The sequence below is a fragment of the Callionymus lyra genome, chromosome 15 (assembly GCF_982586985.1).
Source record: "Callionymus lyra chromosome 15, fCalLyr1.hap1.1, whole genome shotgun sequence".
NCBI lineage: Eukaryota > Metazoa > Chordata > Actinopteri > Syngnathiformes > Callionymidae > Callionymus > Callionymus lyra.
Window position 1 is genome coordinate 21,733,412 of NC_141832.1, and position 26,566 is coordinate 21,759,977.

General features: G+C 36.1%; 1 protein-coding gene and 1 pseudogene across 1 annotated transcript; one reads left to right on the forward strand and one right to left on the reverse strand.

The window, feature by feature from the left end:
* On the forward strand, nucleotides 1-3,612 carry LOC148065346 (alpha-2,8-sialyltransferase 8E-like). The gene is made up of 7 exons (XM_087810148.1): nucleotides 1-80; nucleotides 1,908-1,979; nucleotides 2,054-2,128; nucleotides 2,294-2,390; nucleotides 2,523-2,635; nucleotides 3,014-3,106; nucleotides 3,168-3,612. Exons 1-7 carry the CDS (start codon nucleotides 1-3, stop codon nucleotides 3,610-3,612), a joined length of 975 nt encoding a protein of 324 aa, XP_087666274.1.
* Nucleotides 3,613-14,972: 11,360 nt separating this feature from the next.
* On the reverse strand, nucleotides 14,973-23,348 carry LOC148065347 (alpha-2,8-sialyltransferase 8E-like; annotated as a pseudogene).
* Between the last annotated feature and the right edge of the window lie 3,218 nt (nucleotides 23,349-26,566).

The window sequence follows — 26,566 nt, forward strand, 5'->3', positions numbered from 1 at the left end:
ATGAAGGGCTTGATTTTTTTAATTTTTTTATTAACACTTGGAAGCTTGGCAGTTACTGTATTGTTGTTCTCATCTAACGAGTAAGTGGAACTTTCATTTTCCTTCTTGTATCTAATCGCATCATTTACCTCAGCTAATTATTTTAGAAATGACTCAAATGCATTTTTATCACTCACAAAAAAATAAATTGTAATTTCCAGGGGATTCATTGTCATTTACATTTGAACCATTGCTTGGACGTTAAGTCAACAATCATATTTTTTCTAAAAATGATCTATTGTTAAACATGTATTCGATTCAAACAAACTTAAAAGGAAGTAAGAGTTTCTTTTGCCTATGGAGAGTCTAATAAGCAGCTGTACTGGGCAATGGAGCTGAGTGTACTCAGTCTTTCAAGTGGACCCTTCAAGTTTCGACCGAATGTCAGAGTAGCATGAGTCACGGCAGTGGTCTCAGTATTTATTGCCATCCTGAACTTTGGAAGCCACTTATCCCAGTCTTGACGTCGTTCTCCAACATATGAGGCGATAACTGGGACATGAGCTGGCTGGTGAACTGTGGACATGATCAGAAGCTGCATCCCTGAGAGAGCTCTGTCTATCAGTGAAGGACATAATTTTCTGAAAATGATAAGAATTTCTAAAAATGAGATTATTGTATTATAAGAGAAGATATACAACGTTCACAATACTCTTGTTTTATCACCTTTAGCCCTGAACCAAAATCAAGAAATTATTGTTTATTGTTGATACAGTCAGAAGGATGACATTTACAAACACAAATAAACGGAGTTTAACAGTTGTACAACACAATTATAAATGATTGTCTTTTTTAGAACAAAATATAAATCTCTACACAAGAATGATATCCTCGTTCCCCATACGGGCCACCACTATGTAACAGACCGTCTCAAAGTCGCAGCATTTATTCAATGAAAAGAAAACGCCCACAAAGGTGAATTTGAAGGAAACCAAAATATCTTTACTTACTAACTTATTCTTAATAATTTAACAAAAGGTGCTCCGCAACAAAAAACGGGTCCATCTTTCATTACAGCACCACTACTTACACTAGTACGGACAACAGCGCATGGTCGTCACAAAAATTCTACATATCATTTTTGAGAAAAGATGAATTAAACATTAACATTTTTAAATGTCCTGCTCTCACTATTATTTATGCTAAAAACAAATGTTATTCTCTGTGAAAAAAATAACATAGATAAAGAATTGAAGCTCTGAAGCTCACCTTAAATAGTGAAAATATGTTGTATTATGCCTACAAATAAAAAGATTCACTTAATGTAAAATCAATCGTTTAGCAGGTCGGTTGCACTGCATTATTATCCCTTGTGTTATCTCTGAGTTCTTTATCTTTATACTTAGATTGAATCACATTGTTCTTTCTCTTTATGTTCTTGTTCTTATTTTATTTTTATTTATTATTTTTTATGCAAAATTGCTGTATTTTCTGTGGCTATTTGGAAAAAAACAATTTCTCGAGGAGACCTCCTGAGGGATCAATAAAGTTTTACCTTACCTTACCTTACCTTGAGTCAAGGTAAACAACCTCCACCACTGCATATGTATTTGTGGTAGCCAGGCAGGTTGTTCACCTTGACCCAGAGACAACACAAGGGATACCAAAAACACATTTGTTTTTGGGACTTCGGTTCACCTTGTCTCTGAAATAACACAAGCCTTAAAAAAAATGTAAAGTTTGATAAAAAAAAAACAAAAAAAACAGAGTCTGCTTTACTTCACCCTGTGGAGAAAACATATAAACAGTGTGTGGTCTGTTTATGTAGGACACGGCAACACCGTTTTGAGGCATTTCTTCTAATTCCTTTGTTTTCTTGAGAATAATATATTTAATATTGATCTTTTTTATTATCTTTGTTTCACCAGTGGGATGGTAAATAATCTACCAACGATGAGAAGACAGCCCCTTAAACTTAAACAATTCTGCAAAGGCTGCAAGTGAGTAAGAATAACTAAAACTTTAGTTTAGGTTAAGTCTTTGAAAACACTTTCTTATAAGAATTCCCTAACAGGAAGCTCATTAAGGATGTTGTGGAAATGTATTCTCGAACCTGGTGGAAGCAACAGCAGCATCAGAAAGAATTCAGGTAAGGAATTATGGGATATGCTGCAGTGTGATTTTGAGGCAAAACCAAATGCATTTGTAAAGATGTGAGGCAAATAAGTGCAGAAATCGAAATGTTTTCAAGTTCTTCAGAGGTTCTTCTAAGCTCTTCAGTATAATTACAGATCAAATAAATCTATTCCCACAGATCTCTGCTGAACAAACAGTGCAATGGCTTAGAAGACGCAATCCTCACCAGAGTCAACTCTCCAATGTCAAAGTCTTTGGTCAAGATTATTCCACCTGTATGTAATACATGTGTCTAATAGTGAAAACATGCTTGCTATATCATTTGTTTATTCACATGGAAATGGAAATCCTATCAAGTGCTAACAGTTCATACTTTTTTTTTTTCTCCTTGAATATTTTTTCAACAGGAAAATCCTTTTTACAATAAAACCTGGGACACATGTTCTGTTGTTGGAAATGGAGGAATTCTCTACGACAGTCACTGTGGGAAGAAGATAGATTCAGCGGATTTTGTCATCAGGTTATTAAAAAATGTTTTCTGCATAATCTTTTCTCGATTTTTCGGCATTTTACATCAGTGGTTTGCAAATACAGTGGAGCCTCCTCTACCTCCTCATGACACACCCATGAACACTCGCACTTTCATTTGTAATATTCCTTTTTTCCACATATCCTTAATTACATTGTGTACCAATAGTTTCCAATCGTGTTTGTCTTGTTCACTCTTAAAACATATTACAGCATCATCTCTTCTCCTCTCCTTCATCAGCTACAATTATTTTACAGATGACCCAAGTTTACTCCACCTTCCACCTTGCTGCACTCTCCTCTTCACCTCTCTTACACATTGTCCATTACTCTGACCGAAAATGTTTTTGCCTGTTCTTGTTATGCTTAGGTGTAATTTGCCTCCCTTGCATGGTGACTTCAAAACACACGTGGGCAATAAATCTAGTTTTGTGACGGCCAACCCAAGCATTTTCAGAGAAATGTGAGTATTTTAAGGTCTCTAACTAATTCAAGCCGTCTTCTAATTCCTCTTTTATTTTCAGGAAAAGACATGCGAATTACACACAGAGATTGGCAGAGAAGATAAAACCACATGGAGATGCCATGATTGCTATACCTGGCCAAAACCGTTTGGTCTTTAAAACTATAAACTTCCTTAAAGGTATCAAGAGTCCATCTCATCCTGTCTTTCTGAACCCTGTATATATGAGCAAGCTGACTCAGTTCTGGCGTTCCAGAGGCGTGAAGGCTGCTCGACTCAGTAGTGGTTTATTCATGGTGAGCATGGCACTAGAAAATTGTCAAAATGTAAATGTGTATGGATTTTGGCCCTTCAATGTTCATCCATTTGGACTCTATTTCCTGCCACATCACTACTATGACAACAGATCACCAACAAACTACCACAAAATGCCTGCAGAGTTTCAAAACCTGTTAAAGCTGCATGTTCAGGGTGTAATCCGTCTTCACCTGGGGACTTGTAAATAATCTTTTCCTTTGAACAGAACCTGATGGAACAAAGAAGAAATATGTCCTTTGACAAATATGTTTAACCCTTTTGGAATGATTGTTCAGTACACACTGTGCTGTTAATACTCAACGCTATGTTTCCTTTAAGCTGGCATTGAATTATTTTGAGTCAGACCTTTTTTCTACTATTGTCCGTACTGTTTATGTATTATTGTGATCTTTGTCACGGACTGAGCAGGAGACAACCATAGTAGGATAATGAACACACTGTGTGAAGTGTGAAACAGATTAAGTAAAATAAACATGTCAATCAAAAACAAGAACAGGTTATATTTTTTACTTTACTTTACCTTACTTTTTACTTTTTTGTTGGATTATTCAATTGATGTTTAGAATGCAGTCAAACAACAGCACACTTTCTCTTTTCTTCACACTATGTTTCACATTTCAACCACTAATACACTGACACATTTGGACGCACAACTCAGACGTGTCGTTTGATGGACATAATTAGGTTTACCAGCCAGAATGTTTGTAGGCTTGGAAATTAGTCAAAAAACATATGATTTAGAAATCAACCAACAAAACTAAACACTGACACCAGAAACCTGGTCGACATGTAATACAATTACGCGATCGCCTAATTGTCCACGTAACTTTTTAGTCAATTACAACTCCAGACAAAGAGGTACTGCAATGTAAATAAATAATACAATTATTTAAATCTTCAGTCTCAGACCCAGAAGGTAGATATATCATATTAGATATTTCCCTATGTTAGATTAAAATTATTATATACGTATACGCCATAGACCACCAAGTGATTATATCACATATCTTTGTCATGGCACATAATGATAAAGGGTGCTTTAATGGACCTACTAATAGTAGTATAAATATATGAATTTTGAAATATTTTCTTTTATAAAATCAAATTGCATTAAAGTGTAGTTTAATATAATATATAATACATGAAGGCTTACTACAGCAATGTGCATTCAGAAGTGCAACTGCTACAATAATGAATGAAAAAAAGATACTTTATTGAGCTCCGTGGAGAAACTCAAGAGAAGAGTTATGACACTGGAAGATTCCAACATCTGTTTATCTGCAAATCACACCTTAAATTGTATAACAAAGAATGAAGCAAGACACACCCGGGAAAGGGAGAGCGAAAGACGGAACAGAAGATCACCCCCACCTGAAAATAATTGAATAATTAGATTACAGGAAGACAAATTCGAATGTCTCTCAGCGGGTGATCGGTGACACAGAGAACTTGAAAGAACAATTTGGCTGGAAAGAGACGACCTCCCGGACGGGAAATTTGACTTAAATATAGCGGTCATTTTACAGCTCGCCACCTTTCTGCCCGGGGCTATCGACCTGTAAAGTCCCTGGGTTAAGTGAGTCCGGTCCGATCGTTATTGAAAGCTTGAATTTTCTTTGACATGAAGCGGCGAATAAATGACCCATTACACACTCTGGATTCATCATCTTTCTCCACAAAGCGAAGTATAAGACCCGGCAAAGAAGTGACGTCGTGTTTGAGTGACGGAAGCGACTCCGTGTTTTGATCCTTTTACCTAGCAAACAAACAAAATATGACAAAAGTAAGCTGTACCAACAACACCTCCTCACGCCCATGTCGTCAACCGTCCGACACAGTGCAATGACCCCAGATGTCACTAGGGTGACACTATAGGGGGGACATAAACATCGGTCTTAGCCGTCCCAAATATACGGAGAACTCCCCCAACGTCGGATTCAGACGGCCCGGGTAACATTTGACGCGTCGCCTAACTCTTCGTTGCCATGGTAACGTGACGTGACGCGTTGGTCTTGTCATTTGGCTACCGTAATTCTAAAACTATATCGCGCACATTCAATTTTATTAATGTCGACAGTTCCATTCTACCCCTGATTGTGCTTACCAACCTCGAACCAATTTGAGGTGGTACAGCGCCCATAAATCTCTAAAAAATGATTTTTTTTGTATTTTTTGAAGCTTGGATTGTTCACGTATCGTGAAAGTCAAGATGCCCTTGTGGAATAATAAATGATTAAAAGGTCCTGTAAAAGTGACTATATTGTATTTTACGGTGTTACAACGCCACAGTGTTGAGATTGTTTTATGAATGTGTAAAATCTGTATAGTAAAGTCTGGATGTGCTATTTCGCTTGATCCTCTTTATAATCTGGTGCGCTTTTGTATGAAAATAGACCCTTACATTGAGATTGCGTTTATGGACATATGTTTTCTTTTTATTTGGCAGTGATTATGAGCGATCTATGTGACATTTGTCAACACTAATCGCAATCCTGCAGAAGTGACGTCACGCCTGCTAATAAACAGGCGTTAGGGTGTAGAAAAACACATTGACAAGGTCATGATCCAGTTCTGTATTTGAGCTTTATTTTTTACACACCTCAGACGTAGAATTTGATAAAAAACATGCGTATAGCGGATTTCTATCGGGTCACCTCATTACTGTATCCCTCCACCGTGCACGGGATTTATTTTATTAATATTCAAGATTTTGATTTAATTTATTCCAGGCACTTCTGCATATTGATACAGATAACATATTAAACCTATGTTATCAGGGAGTTTATTTTAACCCTTTTGGATGAGGGATTTGATCTGTTGTGGTTTTCTTTAAATGAAAGAATTTATATATCAAATAAAATTTAAGAGTATATTTAATTCCAACACAAAGAGGTAAACCAGATGGGAAACACCATAAAACAATGGATGAATGAAACATGGAGCTCTTATCTCTGAATGCATGATCAAGTATACTTGGAATAGCAGTGACCACCAAACACATGTCAAAAGCAGGTGAGTTGGTTACATCCTAGACACTTTGGTATTTAAAATAGTCATGTTTGGTAATAATGATAAATACATTTCTGTGCCAGGACGTACTGACATGCTGACGCTAATGGTCAAGGTTTTCTGGCTTCTGTTGCTGGAAACACTTGGTCGTGCCCATCAAGCTGGTAGCTACACCAGACTGCAGAATCTTTTTCAATAGATTTTACACTTCAAATGATCAGAATCATACAAATTTATTAAAACGTATGTTGTACCACAAGGTTTTCTAGGTTCTGTTGACTTTCGGACAAAGAGAAGCGGGTTCGAAATTGTTATGGTAATAAGGGGACGGCATGAAGAGAAAGATTTTTGTGAAATGGATGAACCAACACTGGAAGTCCATGTCAAGTCATTGTGATTCCTTGAAAGAGTTGTCTTGCATGGCAGTGTCACAGCAGGGTAAGAGCTTATTTAGCAAGTGAAGAACAGAACTACTCCATGTACAGCTCCTCATTCTTATTGTGTTATTCTTTTAAGATACACCATGGGGCCTGATGGTGAGGCTTTGAAGGGTCTATAGAACATTTTAGCAGCAGGAGCAAGGCAGTCATGACATCACTAGAACCATGACTCAGACCAGAAACTGTGAACAATCGTTTGATATATAACCTATAATAAAGCACAATTTGACATAATTTTGAATAATGCTCCCATAGTATTCATCCCAACGTGATCAATCCAGTTGTGACATCAGAGAAGCCTATAATTGATACCAATGAATGCTTAAAAAATAAAAATTTATGTTTTTATGATTACAGTGCATATCTTTTATAATGACAAGGTGATAAAAAGCAGCTCATGTACAAAATTCATATTGGAGTTAATAGCTTATCAAGTGTCAAAGGCATTTACGCCATTAAGGTTTACTACTATTGCAATAATTACATATATAATCATAGGTTGATAATCAATAACATGTATTGCATAAATTATTACTTACAGCTAATTGATAATCAATTAAGTTGTTTGCTATGTGCATGACATAAACACAAGATGGATTATGAATACATTCATTTATTGGAAAAAAATAATTTCATCCCAAAAATAGGAAATGTATTCATGAAAAAGTGAGGAACATAACAACAAACATTAGATTGTCGTCAGTGGATTTCTTTAAGGGACAGGACTAGAGCACATGTTTCTTAGTTGACCACTGAAGCCTGAGAACTTCCAGAACAACAGTGAGTCCTTCTACCTCAGTTTTACTCTATTTACACCAAATTTCACAAGCAGGTTATATAAGCACCCATGACATGTTCATGATCAGACCAGTTCTAGAAGGTCAAACACAGGCTTGATATTGAGTCTAGTGTGAACTCTGTCATTTTCAGACCCCCAGGGGCCGCAGGGAATGAACTGGGGCCAAAAAACATGTTTTTCATGACTGTTCCTCTTTTGCTCTTATGCTCTGTTACCCTCAGACATGTGACACAGTCTGTGTGACCTCTGACACCTTTAAAATCATATGCTGGTGGAACCATAAAGATGGCCCCTCCCAAACCGGAAGTAGCTTCAAGAAGCACCTAGAGAAACACCCTTCAAAAAATATTTGTTAAAACAAATTGTGAAGAAAATCTAAGATTTTAAGTTCATTTAAATTAATAATGGTCGATTTATAGAGCTTCAATGTCGAGATTTCTTTAAGTTTACCATGGTGCCACAGGGCACAGGAAGTTCATAGCAACATCAAACTACCACAGTTCAGCTCAATATTTAGTTTATAATAACATATCCAAATATGAACTCTGAGGTCCAAGTAGAAAAAAAGTTGCACAAGTCCATTTCTGGAAGTTCAGGTCTGGTTATTCTGTTACACTCAGAGACCATCTTGACAGAAGAATGACAACCTCTCCCTTATTTTTGCACCGATGGACACCAAAGGTCTCACACCGATAGTAGGAGACCATCTGATATAATATAATATTATATATATATATATATATATATATATAATATTAATACATACATATTATAATATGTAATGTTATTTACCCAACATGTCCAAAAAGTAAGTTGAATGACTTACTTCTCCACAACTATTATATATATATATATATATATATATATATATATGTATATATACAGTAGTCTGGATTCTGTCATCTGCAAAATTTGAGGATCATGAAAGAGGGATGAATTGAGGGGCAGCACGGCTATTGAACTAAACAACCTCTGCATGAAACTATGGCAGCTCAGAAAAGTAACCAAGAGCAACATGTTCCTCTCCATGCACTGCTGAAGGGAACGTTTTAAGACATCCTTTGTTCCTTCTGCCACTACACGCTTAAGCATGTCTCTCCCTCATGCTTGACTTGCACTTTACTTTTAATTTGCAAGTTTTGAATTATTTATTTATATTTTTACAGTTTCTTTCTAGGTGCACTACTTCAGCAGGTAAGAAGATTAGGTATTTTAAACAAAGTGGTCCTTTTTTTCTTATTGTTTTGATTGACAACGTTTATTAAAATTGAGGAATATAAAAGGAACAATAAATTCCTGTGTGTATGTTTGAGTTGACGTACAATGAAATGAAAAGAGATGCCATCACACCCCTTGAGTAAGTGCCGATTAAGTTTCCAGTAAGATATAGGTGCCACCACTCCCTCGTAAGGAATGTTAATTATCCGAGGCATCGTTACCTCAGATAAGGCTTCAAATGTCACTCATCACCGGCATATCTGAGGTTACAGTGATTGCTCAGCAGGTTTAAAGGCATTCTACTTCTTGCTTCCTAGTCCAGAAACGGATTTGGCTTAAATGTCAGTATGAGAGCAATTTTTAGTTTACTTTAGATATAGTGACGGCTCATCATTATTACTTTGAAACTGATGGCTTCCCTCCGCTCCACACAAAGTAATTACATTTGTAGTGCACTTTCCAGACCAGGGTCACAAAGCTCTTAATTAAAACAATACTCAAGTGTTACAGTAAAAGACGTTACTTCACACAGCACTATAGCTGAGGCTCGCGCTGTAATGCACTCGCCCTCCCTCATACGTCTCAGTCTTAAAGGAACAGTAACATGCACAACACATCTAACAGCATTTTACTTTAGCTTGTCCAAAAATACAATTTTAATTTGATCAGAAATGTAAAAAAAACATTACGCTAACTAGTCTGTCTTGAATCAGGGAAAACATGGAACTTTATTAAATTAAATGTGTAAAAATCACAGCAAAGCATGTTGCAGTCTAATTTTAGTTATACTGGATTAAAACAGATTTTTTTACCAGGAAATTCCACCTTGCCCCCACTGTTGGGTCCTGATAAGATAAACTTTATCTTTATTAATACATGTATGGGTTTAATAGGTATGATACAAAAACTACATTTGCCCTTAGAGACAAGATATCTAATCTTCACACTATCACTATTTTCATCATCTTATTAAAGTGATCTGCTCTCACTAAAGATGGGTTCATGTTCCACCATCCATTCTGACAAGTGAGCGTTAACTACATTATTTCTTTAGGGTGCCCACATTTATGCAACTGCCAATTTCAGCTTAAATGCAGATAACAATGTTTCTTTTGGACCAATAAAATGTATTTCAATACTGAGATGTTTCTGTTTCCATAAGGTATAACATGTGTTCAAATTAAGTTGCTGCTTCAAAAGCACAGCAAGTGACAAACTGATGCAGTGATATTCCTAAGGGGTGCCCAAACTTTTGCATCCCATTGTGTATATACAGTATATATATATATATATATATATATATATACAGTAGTCTGGATTCTGTCATCTACAAACTTTGAGGATCTTGAAAGAGGGATGAATTGAGGGGCAGCAGGGTCTCACCTTATTCAACTAAAATGTTCAATGGGCCAGATTTTCAAAGCCTCTCACACTTGTTGGTCGCTTTATTTCTGTATTACGAGTATAAAGGCTTTTTTGCCGAGTAAGTAACCCTCAACAACCATGAAACTATGGCAGCATAAAAAAGTAACAAAGAGCAACATGTTCCCCTCCATGCACTGCTGAAGGGAACGTTTTAAGACATCCTTTGTTCCTTCTGCCATTACACACTAGTCTCTCCCTCATGCTTGACATGCACTTTACTTTTAATTTGCAACTTTTGAATTATTTATTTATATCTCTTTACAGTTTCTTTCTCGCTGCACTGCTTGAGCAGAATAAAAGAAGAATAGGTGTTTTAAACAAAGTGGTCCTTTTTTCTTATTGTTTTGATTGACAACGTTTATTAAAATTGAGGAATATAAAAGGAACAATAAATTCCTGTGTGTATGTTTGAGTTGACATACAATGAAATGAAAAGAGATGCCATCACAAGTCAAATACATGTTGGCCATTTTGACTGACTTGAATGAGATCGAAATTTATAAATGTCTGTATGAGAACAATTTTTTATTTACTTTAGATAAAGTGACAGCTCATCATTGTTTACTTTGAAACTGATGTCGAATGAAAATGTTAGAATATTCCCCTTTCTATAACTCATTCCACCTAGTCTGTAGTTCGGATCATAAACACCTCAGTAATTATTTAGCTTTCATTTCGATTTCTTTTCCCCGATTTAAGTCAATTATTAAATATATATATATGCCCACTTTATTGAACGAGTCATTTTATTTTTATTAAATGTGTTCCATTTGTATAATGTATGCAGTGCAAAAAAAAAAACGGTCTTAATTGTAACATTAAAGTAGCTAATCAGGGGCTTCGTCACATGTACAGCGGGCACTTCCGTTGGTGTCAAAGTCGAGCGTATCGTCAGACCAGGAAATGAAAGAACTGAAAGTGATTAGGTTAAAGAAGATTGTCTTTTTGTCAATATAAATGTTTTATGTGTGGTAAAAAGTATCATGTAACCATTCTTTTGATGTTTCTTTAACCCATACAAATATTTTAAAGAGACGTTCGCATATGCCGCGTGTGACGTCATCATGTAGGAAGAGGGGGGACCGATATTGTAGGGGGGACAGAAAATGTACCGACACACCCAAGGCAACCTACCATCCGACGCCATGCAATTCCCCCCTGGCGTCCCTAAGGTGACGTTACAGGGGGGACAAAACCGTCGGTTTTAGCCTACCCGGGTCACACAGTAATATACAGAGCACTCCCCGACGTCGGATTCAAACGACCTGGGTTACATTTGACGCGTCGCCTAACTCGTCGTTGCCATGGTAACGTGACGGGAAGTGTCGCTGTTGTCATTTGGCCACCGTAATTCTAAAACTATGAAGCGCACTTGAAATGTTTAATGTCAACACTGCGATTCTACCCCCGATGGTGCTTAACGACCTCGAACCACTTTGAGGTCGTACACGACGACCATAAATCAGTAAAAAATGCTTCATTTGTATTTTTTTCGAAGCTTGGATTGTTCAAGCATCACGGAAGTCAAGAGGCTCTTGCGGAGTAATATATGCTTAAAAGGTCCCGTAAAAGTGACTATATTGTATATTTTTAGGTGTTTCAACTCCATAATGTTGACATTGTTTTATGAATGAGTAAAATAAAGTCTGGATGTGCTATTTCGCTTGATCCTCTTTATAATCCGGTGCGCTTTTCTATAAAAATAGAATCTTAGATTTTATCTTTAGAAGTGCGTCTAGATTCAGTAGAAATAGCATGAACACCTGATAAATCACAGATGAAGAATGAATTCAATGCTTGGAAGGTGAGCATGTTAAGTTTATTAAATCAGTCCTCGTTGTGCACCTTAACATTATATCTTATTGATAATTCCACATTGTGCTTCACTTTTTATACACACAGAACTGCCTATTTGAAATCTAAATAATAGTCAAAGCAAATAAAAACTTTTAAGTGTTGAGCCTATTGGACCCTTATAGTACGAAAGTACGAAAATACTACAAAAAGATGTTCTTCTTTTCCCCAGATTGACGCAACGTTCATCGAATTCCTGGATAATTCTCTGGCTTTTCCTACCGGGATCGCGTCACACTGGTGCAAGCACTTCTGAAGGGTCGTGGTTCAAACTATTGGGAAAAAATCAATTCCAAAACATTTCATGTTTCATTGTGTAGAAAAAAATATTTACAGCAACAATTTTGTCATGTTTTTTAAATGTCTGTACTATGAGTGATGTTTGCTAGTTGTCTTGTCAAAAGTACTGCAGTACTTACAAAATATATGTTTAACACAATAATACATTCTTTTGTATACATATACAATAGTGGACTGTGAACAAAATTCAAGTTGTAAAAGTTAAAAGTGCATGAAGTGAAAGTTATTTATTGTTCAGTATAATCAGATAAAGTCAAATGAGCTTCTGGAAGTGACCACACTTTGAAGATAATACAACAGAGAGAACCACAATAATCACCTGATGTTTAAACATTTAAATGGTCAATTTAGTTTATAAACTCTACTACTTTATTAGTTCTGCTGCTTCATCTACCTTTGTGTATGTTTGAAATTGTTCCTTGTTTCCTGAGAGACTCTTGAGATGATCCAGCACCAAATGAGTGACAGATGAGAGGCAGAGACGACGTTACATCAGAAACACAGTCACGTCAGAGACAGACATGGATGTTGAAATAAAGATACATTTGGAAATGTCTTCGACTTAATGCACCGGAGTGAACATAAACAAACTCTCGTCTAAATATAAAAACCCCCATAACATTCTACAAGCACACAGTGGTACTGTATGACACTTACTTCTTCACAAACGAATTCAGATCCAACCGTGTAACATTAACTGGAGTAAAAAACTTTTACAGCATGTAAAACCGTTTTCACTGGTGTCACACAAGTAACGGTCCTACCGGAACATGCAATAATATTGCTGCAATAGTATATTAAAAAGAGACAATATAACGTTGATGTGCACAACGAGAGCTGATAATAATAAAACAACTTACATGCTCATCTTCTAAGGCGTTGAATTCACTCTTCAGGCTCCACTGGTTTATAAAAAGTCAGGCGCTTAGAAGGACTTCAGGCAGATATGATGTACATCAGCAGAAACGTTTAATAATTGTGTTATTAATGCTGCGATATCATTAAATAAAGTGATCATGTCAAAAATAACATGATAACAATCCATAACATTTGTATTAAACTGCCGAAGTATTGATTTAACAACTTTATTTTGAAGTTGCTTAAAAAAGGGGTGGCATCCTGTGTAATCAAGTTCTCTCACACTCACTACCAAGTTCTCTCACACTTACTATTAAGTCCTCATGCACTTATGTACAAGATCTCTTAAACTCACTATCAAATACTCATATACGTACAATAAAGTACTCACACACGTACTATTAAGTGCTAATAAAGAGTTTGAAAGTAGTTGTGAGCAAGTTTGATAGAAGGGGTGAGAGGGTTTTATAGTAAGTGTGAGAGGTCTTGGTAGTGAGTGTGAGAGGTCTTGATAGTGAGTGTGAGAGGTCTTGATAGTACGTGTGAGAAGTCTTGATAGTGAGTGCGAGAGGTATTGATAGTGAGTGTGAGAAACTGAATTTTGTCTCAAATGGCCCCTCATAACATTGTCAGATGACACGCAGTACGACACAACAACTTTTGGCACTTATTGAACGCCATATGGAAAGGCACTTTACCAATAACCATTACCTACTTAAGATCTGTTAGATAGTTCAGATAGTTTTATGTACTATTTATTAAGATATATTAGTTTTATAAGGAATTACCCTTCCTTGCATTTTCTTTTTTTTGATTGACAAGATGAAATAATGGATGAAAATGAATATATATAAATAATACAAAGAGAAGCATATATGTATTGTTTTTCCTATGTTTAATGTCCTGCATCTCACAGAGGTAGAATATCAGAAAGCAGAAGGAACCTTAATAATTCAATTTAATGATGAAAAAAGACTAAACAATGTATTCAAAAAGGAATTTATGTAAATTCTCCCGACCATAATACATTCATCAGATGCGCAACCTTGTTTTAGTGCTGATAAAGGATTGTTCACTTGAACAGTCATATATAACCACAGACAAAAAAGATAAAATTGAGATAAAAAAAAGTTTAAAAAAAACAGTGCAACAGTGACACCAGTCGGTCACTAAAGGTCTTAACGACTGGTGCTCCTGGATTTTTAAGAAATAAAAATTGAAGAAGTAGATTAATAAACGTATCAAGTCTTAAAAGAGTATAAACCAATTCTTGTCTCAACAGGATAAAACAAACACACAATTCTAACACACATAAAATATATTAAAAATGACAAATATATTACAATTAAAACAAATAAAAAACAAGAGAAGACTAAATTGCTCTATTGGGAGGCAATTTTTTTTTTTAAATATCGCTGTACCTGAGTTTCGAACAGCTTTCCTGAAATTTGATACCTAAATTATTATGCTCCTGTCAATGGTGTCCAGTTTATGTTTGGTGACACTAGATAGCATAGGCTTATGTTCACACAGTTGACTGGAAATATGTTGTTTGAGTGTAGAACCGAGGGAGACCTGAAGAGGGCACTAGGGGTTTGCAATAAGAATGATGTTATGCAGAGAGGAGTGTAACAAAGAATTTCATTTACGTCCCACAAGCTCCAAGATGAAGCCGGATGACTCCTTTTGTGTGTAGCTGTAACAATAAATCGAACTCTGTGGACCTTTTGTGGAACTTCTTTGGCAGTGTGTCATCATAGTAGTGATGTGGCATGAAGTAGAGTCCAAACGGAGGAATACTGAAGGGCCAGAATCCATACACATGTATGTCTCGACAGACTTGTAGTGCCATGCTCACCATGAATAAACCACTACTGAGTCGAGCACCCTTCACACCTCTGGAACGCCAGAACTGAGTCAGCTTACTCATATATTTTGGGTTCAGAAAGACAGGACATGATGGACTCTTCAGTTCTCGTAGGATGCTGATACTTTTAAAGACCAAAGGATTTTGATCCTGTAAAGTAATCAAGGCGCCTTCATATGATTTTATCTTCTTGATTATTTCTTGGCTTTAATTTTCACTGTTTCTAAGTGCAAGACAAGTCAGAGTTAAAACCACGATACAACTTGATTTCAGTACACCAATTAAATACTTACATTTTAGTGAAAATACTTGGGTTTGCCGTCACAAAACTAGATTTATTGCCCACATGTGTTTTGAATTCACCATGTAGTCCCATGTAGTTGCCATGTAGAGGCAAGTTACACCTGGATGTTGGAATAAGAACAGCAGAATAAGTCGGTTATGAAGTAAGTTGACATAAATCCCTCACATCATTACCTGATGACAAAATCTGCTGAATCGATCTTCTTCCCACAGCGACTGACGTAGAGGATTCCTCCATTTCCAACGACAGAACATGTGTCCCAGGTTTTATTAAGGAAAGGATTTTTCTGTAAATACATAACTATTGGGAATACACTTACGTGGTTGACAGAGACAAATGCAAAATGAAGTAATTTTAATGTTAGATTCGAAACAAGATGTTTTTATAATAAATAACAGTTGACGAATATTAACATCTATATATTTGATAATAAACTTTTTTTTTTCCCCTTCACACTAAAAATAACTTTTGGACTCATGTGAAACATGAACATAAATTATAAGGCAATAAAACTGTTGTCATGAGACGATACAAGTTTTAATCATCAAACATTTTTTTGTCCAGCGAATTTGTGCATTTAAGTTCAATACAGATGAGGCTAATGAAGAAGGAAAAAGAGATGCTACATCAACTTGTTGTTAAAACGTTGGAGACGACAGCGCAAAAAAAATCACTCAATACAAATATGATATTATATAGAAGCTTGACAATTACTTTACTGCTAGACAATGTCGCTTTACTGCTACGTTACAGGAACTTTTTAAATTTAGTAAATTAATGGTTATTATCAATTGTATTCCATAGGACAAAGAGAAACGTTCAATAGACAGTTATAATTGCTGATACTGATAGGAGCCCGACGACGGAACTTACACGAGGAAAGAAGCTGAAGAGAGGCTTTGCTACTACAAGTTCACATGTTATATGTAACCCTACAGGATAGTTGATCTTGGTAATAGTGGCGTCTTTGCACGACTGCGGGCTGTACTCAACGTTCCACCAGAACTGTAAAAATCATTAAAGTAAGTTTTAGAAAACAAAACGATTCTCACCTTAATCCTTTCCTAATTCCATCATGCCTTCCGCCATCTCATAGAATAAAAGTCCACAGTCTCCTGAATAAGTTTCCTGTCACAATTTCAAAAGTCAGGCCCTTCACTTCTCGCTATTGTCTTTTCCTGTTTTATTTGATCTTATATTGATTTCACCCACTGGCAGCCTTTGCAAAATTGGGAGCGTTTCAGGGGTTGTCTCTTCATCGTAGGTGCTCCATAATAGTCTAAGACCCTGTGAAAATTAGATCAAGAGATTTTTTTTTTTAAATCATTGTAGAAATTACAACTTTTGGTCCCAAAAAATTACTTTATTACTTTAAAAAATAATAAGAATGTTCAATTCATCTGTCGGATTAAAAAACTTAATGCTTTAAACAATGATGAGAAATCAAATCTTGGTTCAAAGACACGTATAAATTGAAATTAATGAGAAAGAACCAGCAGTGTTTTCAGTTCTCTATCTGAACCATTTCTGAGGAAAAAGGAGTTGGGGCTGGTGTTATATCTCCATTCCAGATTCTAAGTTTATAATTATTTAGTTATCCTTAAAGTCAGAGGTGTTTTACTCTTCAGAGTCAAATTCCTGATACAGAGATATGTCTCCAAATCCCTTTCTCGTACATTAAGTAGACCAACAATACCAGAATTGATACAATAATAATATTATATTTGGGTAAGTAAATTTGATAAACATACTTCAATTCTACATTTTTCCAAAATTATCTATCAATCCATCCGCCTATAATGAAAGGTACTAAAGATATTATTTATAACCTGGAGGAACTAACCGGAATAGGAGATTATTTAAACCATAAAGATAGTGAATACAACCTTGCTCTGTTCATGGTTCAATATTAACCTACAGGTAATAAAAAAAACAAATAGGCCAGTGAGATTGTTTGAAATGTGAGCGTTGACTTTAAAAAGTGGTGTTATGTTGTAAATAGTAACATTAACATCATTTTAACCACTGACAAGCTGACTGTATGCGTACTGTTTTAGCTATTTTCAAAAGACAGTTTGAATTAATAGATAGATAAAACTTAATTGACACTTCAAATAATAACAAATAATATGACTTTAATGTCTGTTTATAAAAGGTATTTCAGAGCAACAAAAATGATTTTAAAAGCTCTGAAATGACAAATTAAAAATGAGTTTAAGTTGAAAATAGTTAATGTGTGTAATTGCCAATTTCACAGACACAATTCCAATTTTGCAAATATAATATTGTTTTTTTTTAACAAATATTACATTTGTAGATAATCCTGGGTGCATTCACACATCTTATTGAGGCAAAAATGAGCCCATAAAAAAGTGACAAAATGATCTTCCCAAATATTTAACATCATTTGATATCCAGCCAAAGAACATTATGTCTGTTATTAATTATAGCAAACAGAAACTGATGAACAGCCTTTAACACTCTTATCCAACATAAACAGGGGAGTTAGAAAATTGCACTTACTTGTCAAAATTTGCAAAGAATAAAGTTGTCGCCAAGGCACCAAAACAAATGACTACATATAAAAAGCTATTCATCGTTCTACCTTCTCGTTATTTTCTTTCTGTTCCTTTTACTGTGAAATAATCAGTTTCAAATTCACAGCCCTCTTAAATACCTGGTTATCAAGACTGGGGGGTGGACAACTTCCCTGTTTGAAAAAAAGCCTTGACCACATGCTGTCAAAAAATGGAATAATCATGGGTGAGGTTTGGATTGCTGATAGCTGGTTACAAATAAACTACACATTTAACAAATTCAAAGTGTCTTTGACAAAGGGGGGGATCATTGTATCAGATTTAAGTAGAATTTCTTTTGTTAATCCTTACTCCTCATTCTCAATTTAAGAAATTCTATATCTTACCTAAGTAAAGAACACATTTTAAATGTTAAGATTAACAAAAATTGACAGCAGTGCTGCTCAGGTCTAATGGTTTGATTCCATATCTTCTTCCTCAACTCTATCTTGAATTATGTGTGTGCTCATGAAGTTAAATTAGTCCATCAAATATATGAGCTTCAACAAGTTGGTAAAATGTGCATTATCACCGTTTCATAATAATTCATAAACTTGGCTTTTTTGTCAGAATACAACCTTATGTTCTGGTACAGGAACCGTAGATATGTATGGAGGACACAGCATTTTCCTTAAGCTCTCTGGTATTGTGCAGCAACACAACATCCTACACTGACATTGTACACATTTAAAAGAAATAAAGAAACTAAGTCTGACAATTATTGTTCCTTGCTGTCGAACAAAAAGAAACCCATCCTTGTTAAACCCCATCAGACCTGGATAGAATTAAATTGAACCAATTAAAACCAATTCAAGTCCCCAAAAAATTATATTATATATTATTATTATATTATACTTCTTTCTATATACTTTAACCACCCGGCAGGTATGGTGTGAATTACTTAAAGTACTTTTCACCTACATATGGATTGATGAGAACAACAGGATAGTACACTGAGTACACGTTTGTTAACATTTGGGAATCCTCACAAGACTGCTTTGGTCTTCAGTTTATTTTTGTGTGTAAATTGTGTGTATCGTAATTTTCTTTCTTCACAATTTAACTTCACAGTCGACCATTTAATCTCACCAAGTTTTAATTATCCACAGCTGAGTCAGAATCATTCATCTTTCCACAGGGATAACGGCATAACTTTTTGACAGATCTTTAGTGCAGCTCTTTTATGCATGTGGTTTATATGGTTTATTTATGCACTGCCACCTTTGTGGCCCCTTTCACATGATCGATCGAATTTCCCGAAAGAGTATGACGGCTTTACTGCATGTGCCAAAGGTGGCTTGTTAAACACACTTCCTTGTTAATTTTCCTTGGTAAATAACTGTCATCATGTGTGGACTAACTGAACCTTCAATCCGATAGAGAAAAACTAGTTTACAACTGCCTAGCTATTAGTGGATTTTTGCTATTCACTTGAAACTGGCTGGTGCTTTGTCGTGATTTTTAAATAAAAAAGTACAAAAGGTCAATATGAAATATTGTGTAGTATTTACTTTGTTACTTTTATATATCTGGGAATATAATAGAAATCAATGAATCACCAATTCAAGGATTATTGTAAGGAAAGTCAATATTTCTAATTGGATCTTTAGTCCCCCCTTTCTCTTTGTTAAGGAACTTGAATACAGAGATATACTTAAGGGTTATTTGAAGTGGACCTTTGCCATGGTGGACAGAAATGGCCTTTGCTAAGGATGTGTCGTGAGGTTTCATGAAACAGTCTTGTGTTTCAATGTTTAAATTTCAGCTCATGTGTCAATGCCCAATAGGTGGTTCTTTAAGTTAAAAAATGACGAGGTTTCATTGAAAAAGCAGTTCAGTTCCAAAGATCTTGGGTTTCATGAAATCTTATCAACCAATCGATACCCATTGCTTACATAAGACAGATCTAGTTTGCTTACAGCTGAATGTTAGCATGATGGCGTCAGGCAACTGTTTAATAATATTGCTGTTAATGTTGGTCATCATTCTGGATATTAACGCCAACATAACTGTTAAGTAGACTGTGAGAATGTGATAACACTATGTTGTGTGGGTTTTCCCAAAGGTGATATACAAACAAAGAGAACACGTCTAGTGTTGAAATGTCACAGAATATTTGAAAGGTTTGTGTACACGAACATGACGCACTACATTAACAAATCTTACACAAACATACAAATGCAAAACCTTTGAACATTAAACACTACCAATGCCTTCATTACCCAAGTAAGTTGGTTCACTAAAAATATCCTGTTTCCTGATCCTGGTTTTTGTTGACTTTTGGTAATATTTGAGTGAGAGGGTGTGCACTTAGTTGAGCATGAGTGTTTTCCTTGGGCTGAACCCTTACTTTTGATACATTGCTAGTGAACAGGAAGAAATATCTGAAGGTAATTTATTAGCCAAGTCAATTATGCTATTTCAGTAGAAAAACATGTGTAACATGCTCTTTCCTTTCTTGTTCTAGGTCCTGAGGTGGATTCATCAGATTCCAGACCCACTAAACTGTATTTCAGAAGACTTTGGATTTGAACCGAACTGTTTGAATCCTTACACACTACAAAATATATCCACTATACTGTATATTTAAGGCTGATTTTTGTGTTTCCTTTTTTGTAAAATGTAAACATGTGGTGTAATAAATAATGTTTCCATCGTTGTATCTGATTCTTCAAAAACAGGCATATGAAAAGTAACATGTTATTAGAAGAAAGTAGAGGCTGTATGTTGGAAAGGTTGTCAAGTTCGAATAGTTTTTTTTATTGCATGTGGTTAGCTAAAGTTGGTGCTTCCTTCACGCCCTTGGGCTTACTTGTGCCTGGGGAAAAAGCTAACAGCTCTGTGTCCAGCTCGCTTTCTGTACCAACACTTTTGCACTTAAATGAAGCCTGTGTTGCTGTTTAAAATTTGAAAAGTGGAGTATTGATATGGATGTGACAGAGATAACCACCACATGTCTGTGCTAATGATATTCTATTCATGTATGTTCAATGTCTGTCGCTCACTATAACACATATTGAAACCGGCAGCACAACATCAGGAGCAATGTTGTTCATTAACACCGTCAAGTAAAAAAATTACTTAAATACGGACCTGTACTTCTCATATGGGCCTGTTGTGTTTTGTAAGATTTCTTTGTGTCGCTGCTGTTTTAATAAAAGTTGTGTTAGATTAAAATGATTCTATATGTATACGGCATTAAATGAATGCTAAAAGATAATCAAAATATAAAGTATAAATTACTCGCTTGATCTAAGAGCGGGAACGTTTGACTAGATTAGAGATAAGACACCGGTAATTTGAAACATCTGTTTATCTGCAAATCACACCTTAAATCGTAGATCAAAGAACGAAGCAAGAAGGAGGAGCGAAAGATGGAAGAGAAAGTGATCCCGCCCGAAAATAATAACTAGATTACAGGAAGACAAATTAGCATGTCTCTAAATGGTAAAAATTTCACCAATTAAAAAAAAAAAAAATCACTTCAGAGTTTAAGGTCTACATAGCATAGATTACAGCAAGTATGGTAATTCGTTGCCACTGTATTCACTCCAAATAAACAATGCGCACATGGCTAATTAATATGGTAATTTATTCACTTGACACTCAACTGAAGTCGAGAGAGAGGGAAAGAGAGAGGCTGGCGATGAGAATCATTGCGTGAGGTAGGTAACGTTAGCCAACAACAACTTGTTAAATATATTGTTTTAAATTTTGATTTGAGTTGAACTATAACTCCTAGATGGATATCAGAAAGTTATTTGCCCGCAGCAGGGATAAAGCAATAAGGAATGAGAGAGGTAAGTGAAGTCCTTGCTAGCTAGGCAACATAAGTCTGTCTTAAGTTAATGCTAAGTTAGCCAATGTTATTCCTTCTATCAAGACAACCATATTAATTTGCTGTACGAGCTGTCAGGGGAATTTCCTCTCGAATGGTCTATCTTCCAAACATTACATTTTTTTTAATAGAAAAATAGCACAGTAGACTTGTCTTGTTAATCGGTTTGTATTTGACTAAAATAATCTTGTTTTATCACCAGAAAAAAAAAAAAAGATTTTCATGTCTGTCTAGACAAATTGTAACAACAGAGTACTGGAAGAGGTGAGGGAGAGATGAAAGTTGATGAGCAAGAGCGGAGGTGAGTTGACTATCAATGAACATGGTCCCAATCATGTTTTCCTTCTTTTTTTCGCGCCTTAGTAATTTGATTTTGAATATCGATGGCAGAAATACAAAACTTCCCATATGAGGAAAAAACAAAAAACCTGTCAGTTTCTTACAGAACTCTTTTTCGTCAGGTGACTTTTTTGTCACAAGGAAGGATGGGATAACTTTGTAAACTGAGCAGCTTTTGCTATTATAATTCCATGTGAAAACTGAAGACCATAAAAAATGCAGACAGGAGACCTTGAACTATGTACATATTTGTACATTAATAAACAGTAATATTTCATGTTGCTTCAGACTAAGTGGAGCGGAGTGCAAAAGCAGAGAGATGGAAGTTGATGGGCTTCAGAGAGCCACCTGCCAAGCCATACCTGAGGCCAATGCTTTATTTGACCTGTTACAGAGTCTGTACACATACTTCTCTGTCTCTGTTATTAACCATCACAAATTTAAGGAAGACTTTTTTGTCTGTGACTGAAAACCGTCAAACAGTAGACCTGGCCAAAGCTGAGGAGTACAAATGCGCTGTGTGTGCCACTCTTAAAGATATGATCACAGATGAGAAGGCTGCTGAGATTTGTGACAGAGCAAATACCTACTGTGCAGCCAACCAGATCTCAGAGTCATGTGCTGTTACCAGACAAAGGCAGAAGCAGAAATGCGTGGAGGAATATGTAGTGGACTCTAGTTGTGGGGCAGTGACTGACCTAGGTGATGCAGAGAAATTGAACGCAAACTTGTATCTACCTTGCCTTGACAGGATGGTTGCTGAGATGAATCAGTGTTTTTCATCTCTCAACAGCCAAGTTCTAAAAGGTGTTTGGGCCTGTAATCCAGGTTCTGACAAGTTCCTCTGTGAGGAGGACCCCAGAGGTCTGGAAGATCATGACAATCTTCTGGCCAGAAAGCGGGAGAGCCTTCCAATCACAGACATGCAATGTTTTTTCAGTTTGCTGGATCAAGTCACGCTCCCAACCTTGACACAGGTCATTCAGATCTCTCTGTCCATCCCAGTGTCCAGCTGCACTTGTGAACGGACCTTTAGTGTGCTGAGACAGCTCCACACTTGACTGAGAAGCACAATGGGGCAGGACAGGCTTCACCATCTTGCCATCATGTCAGTGGAGAGTGAGGAACTTTCCAAGTTAAGCCACAGCCAATTGATTGACCATTCGCAAAAATGAAAGACGTTACAGTTTACTTCCCAAAAAATGATTACCAGAGACACACAACAGTTGTTCATTTATTCTTCTACTATGAAAGCAAAATAGTCCTGAGATGTAGGGGTGCTTTATTTTATTTTTTTACTTTTGTAAATGTTAAATTTGCAGATGTTTTCTGGAATAAATAACAGCCATTGCTCTTACTTTTTGCTTGTATCAGTAATGGTTTAAAAGTCTAGAGTGATGTGCAGGCCAAATGCATTTGCCATGCACATTTCAAGTGGTTAATCAAAGATCTAGACAACAACATAGTCTGATATGATTGAATAGTTTAAAGAACTATTTATGTTTTTTTATGATAAATAAGTGCTAACTTTTTTTTTTTCCTCACGCACTTTGCACGCTCTCATTAATTCTCTGTGCCCCAGGTTTGCCCCAGTACAGTATTAGGCCTAGTGACGCCCCTGGATGTATAGCTAAATGGCTACGATTTAAACGCATCCTCTCTCCGCAGCTTATAACATGAATTATGCAGATCTTGTTCTTAAGCTGGCTCTATCTAAAAATGTATTAGTAAAGGATCATGTCAGGACCTTGTGAGTCAATTATCTTTTGGACAGATACATGGTTGAACATAGGTGTGGCTGCAATCTAAGAATGGTTGAGTTATGAAGTCATTGCAAAACTGTGTGTTATCATGTGCGAGTGGGTGTCATGTCAGTGTTTGCTGGCCCAGGCCAAGTGCTTGGTGAGTCACTTAGTCTCTATTGTGTTTGATGAAATACAACATCAAGTTAAAATTAAATGGAAAACGTCGTGTTGATCCCACACAATTCCCCTATGTTTAATGTAATAAAAGTAAAAATGCACAAGAATGGATCTCTAGCCCGCTATTTGAATGGTCACCAGGAAGTATGTCCAACTCTCCGTTATTGGAGGCAAAGCCTTATATAGGGACGGCTGGGTCATGAGCGCATTAATCTTTCTCAGTGACAAAGTAGAGCCCATAGTGACACCCTGTAGAGGCCAGAACACGCATTAAGTAGAACTATTCTTACCTTACATTGGTGATATACTCTGTTGATAGAAAAAAATATTTTAACTATATAAAGTAATGAGGGGCTCTACACTAGCATGAAATCAAAGTTATGGGAGGATTCGTTACACTCCAACAGCTCACTAAAAAATGAATTGCTAGGGGTGGAGTTTTCTGTCAACGGTAGAGAGGGATCAAAGTGTAAACCAACACATGAAGCAGAAATGAGGAACATTTTGCTAGCAATTTTTGGTCTGGGAATAATTGCAGGAGCGGTCTTATGGAAAATATCTGAGGAAAAGTGAGTGTTTTGTTTTTTTAATTTTTAAGATCTTAACTTTGAAAAATGACCACAGTTGTTATTTCTTTTCTACTTTTTCGATCATATGTATGCATTTTATTCGAAAGAGAAGGTTATTTTTTTATGCCCAGGTGTAAAATGGAATCTCGACGATGTAAGATAATTAGTTAGCACCAACACTTAAACAACTGGGACAAGTTCTTTAGGTGTGTTAACAAGAGATATGAGGAACTGGTTAGTGAAAAAATTGGTTTTAACGTTTGGATCCCTACACTGTATTTTATGTGCTCCGATACATCTATATAGATGATCCTTTACTATCCCATTTACAAGGACATAACGATATTGGGGTTATTTCAAGCTATAAGCTATCTTAATAGAGCCTACATATCAAAACCAGTCCATATCAGAGACAGAGCTTACGGACAAAACCTGGAAGACCACAAAGAATAACCATGGTCGATGACAGAATAATTGATTCCCTAGTGAGTAACCCCGGCCTCACATTGGTTGGCACACCATGTGTGTCCAAGTTAGATGCTACAAAATTAAATGTTTGCGAGCTTCAAAAAAGAGAAAGGCCAAATACGAATTTGCAAATCAACATCTTAAAAACCCTACATTGTTTGCTTTGTTTCAACAGCATTACAATCAAACATGGACCTCCAAAGATGCTGAGACAACCTATTAAGAACGTGAAACATTGTAAAGGCTGCAAGTGAGTATATCACATATCTTTGTCATGGCACATAACGGTGCATAAGGGTGCTTTAATGGACCTACTAATAGTAGTATAAATATATGAATTTTGAAATATTTTCTTTTATAAATCATATCAAAGTGCGTTAAAGTGTAGTTTAACAATTATTCGAAGGCTTACTACAACAATGTGCATTCAGAAGTGCAACTGCTACAATAATGAATGAATAAAAGATACTTTATTAAGCGCCGTGGAGAAACTCACAGAGAAATTTACAAGTGGAGGAAATGGCGAATTTCTGAGTAGTTGAGTTGAGTTTCTCTTCTGCCTGACACATGAGAACGTTTTGGTGGATTTTATTGTTAAAGGGACAGTGCACTGTGTGGATTTTGTGTTCCAGTAAACGTATGTGGTGGTGGAAAATGAAGGACAGACACATGGATGAGTTTAAGAAAAATGCTCGTTTGGTGAATTACGCAGAAGTCAGAGACAAACTTATGTGAACACGGGCGCTAGCAAGCAGAGATCTATCGCAGACGTCTTCGAATGCCAGAACGCAAAGATCTCACAAAATGGTGGATCTTTTATAGTAGAATATTCAGGTTAACGCCTCTAGTCAATTGTACATGTAAGATTGGTCAGTAACTGTAAACACTTGATTCTAAGATGGCCGCCGCACGTGGTCGTCTAGGAAATTCACCAAACGTTGTTGTCTTCTAGAGAGAATCTGTTCCTAGCGACTTGCTGGACTTTTGTGTCTTTCAGTGTGAGTTTTCAAACAGGTACCCACAGAATTGCTGGGAATCTGGCATTGTTTAATCTTTCTCAGTGTGTGAAAGGCTTTATCCGACCTGGGCCTGTGAACCTGAGTTGTTGCATTGAATGGATGCAATGCAATGATTATTTAATATGAATTGAATATGAAAGATTATCAGTGAATCAAGTGGCTATTTGAAATGATTGATTACAGTAAAGTTGTCATTTCCTTACATTACCCCTGATTGCATCATGAAATAATGATGCAATAAAACAAAGACAGGTCTGACAAAATAATAATCGCGAATCTGATCACAAACTAAACATACTAAACTATCATCCGTATAGAGCCACACAAAGATTACACT

Coding starts and splice junctions, on each gene's coding strand:
- LOC148065346 (XM_087810148.1), top strand. CDS start 1: ATGAAGGGCTTGATTTTTTTAATTTTTTTATTAACACTTGGAAGCTTG. Junction 2,129..2,293: donor CAGCATCAGAAAGAATTCAG/GTAAGGAATTAT, acceptor CTATTCCCACAG/ATCTCTGCTGAACAAACAGT. Junction 2,636..3,013: donor TCAGCGGATTTTGTCATCAG/GTTATTAAAAAA, acceptor TGTTATGCTTAG/GTGTAATTTGCCTCCCTTGC.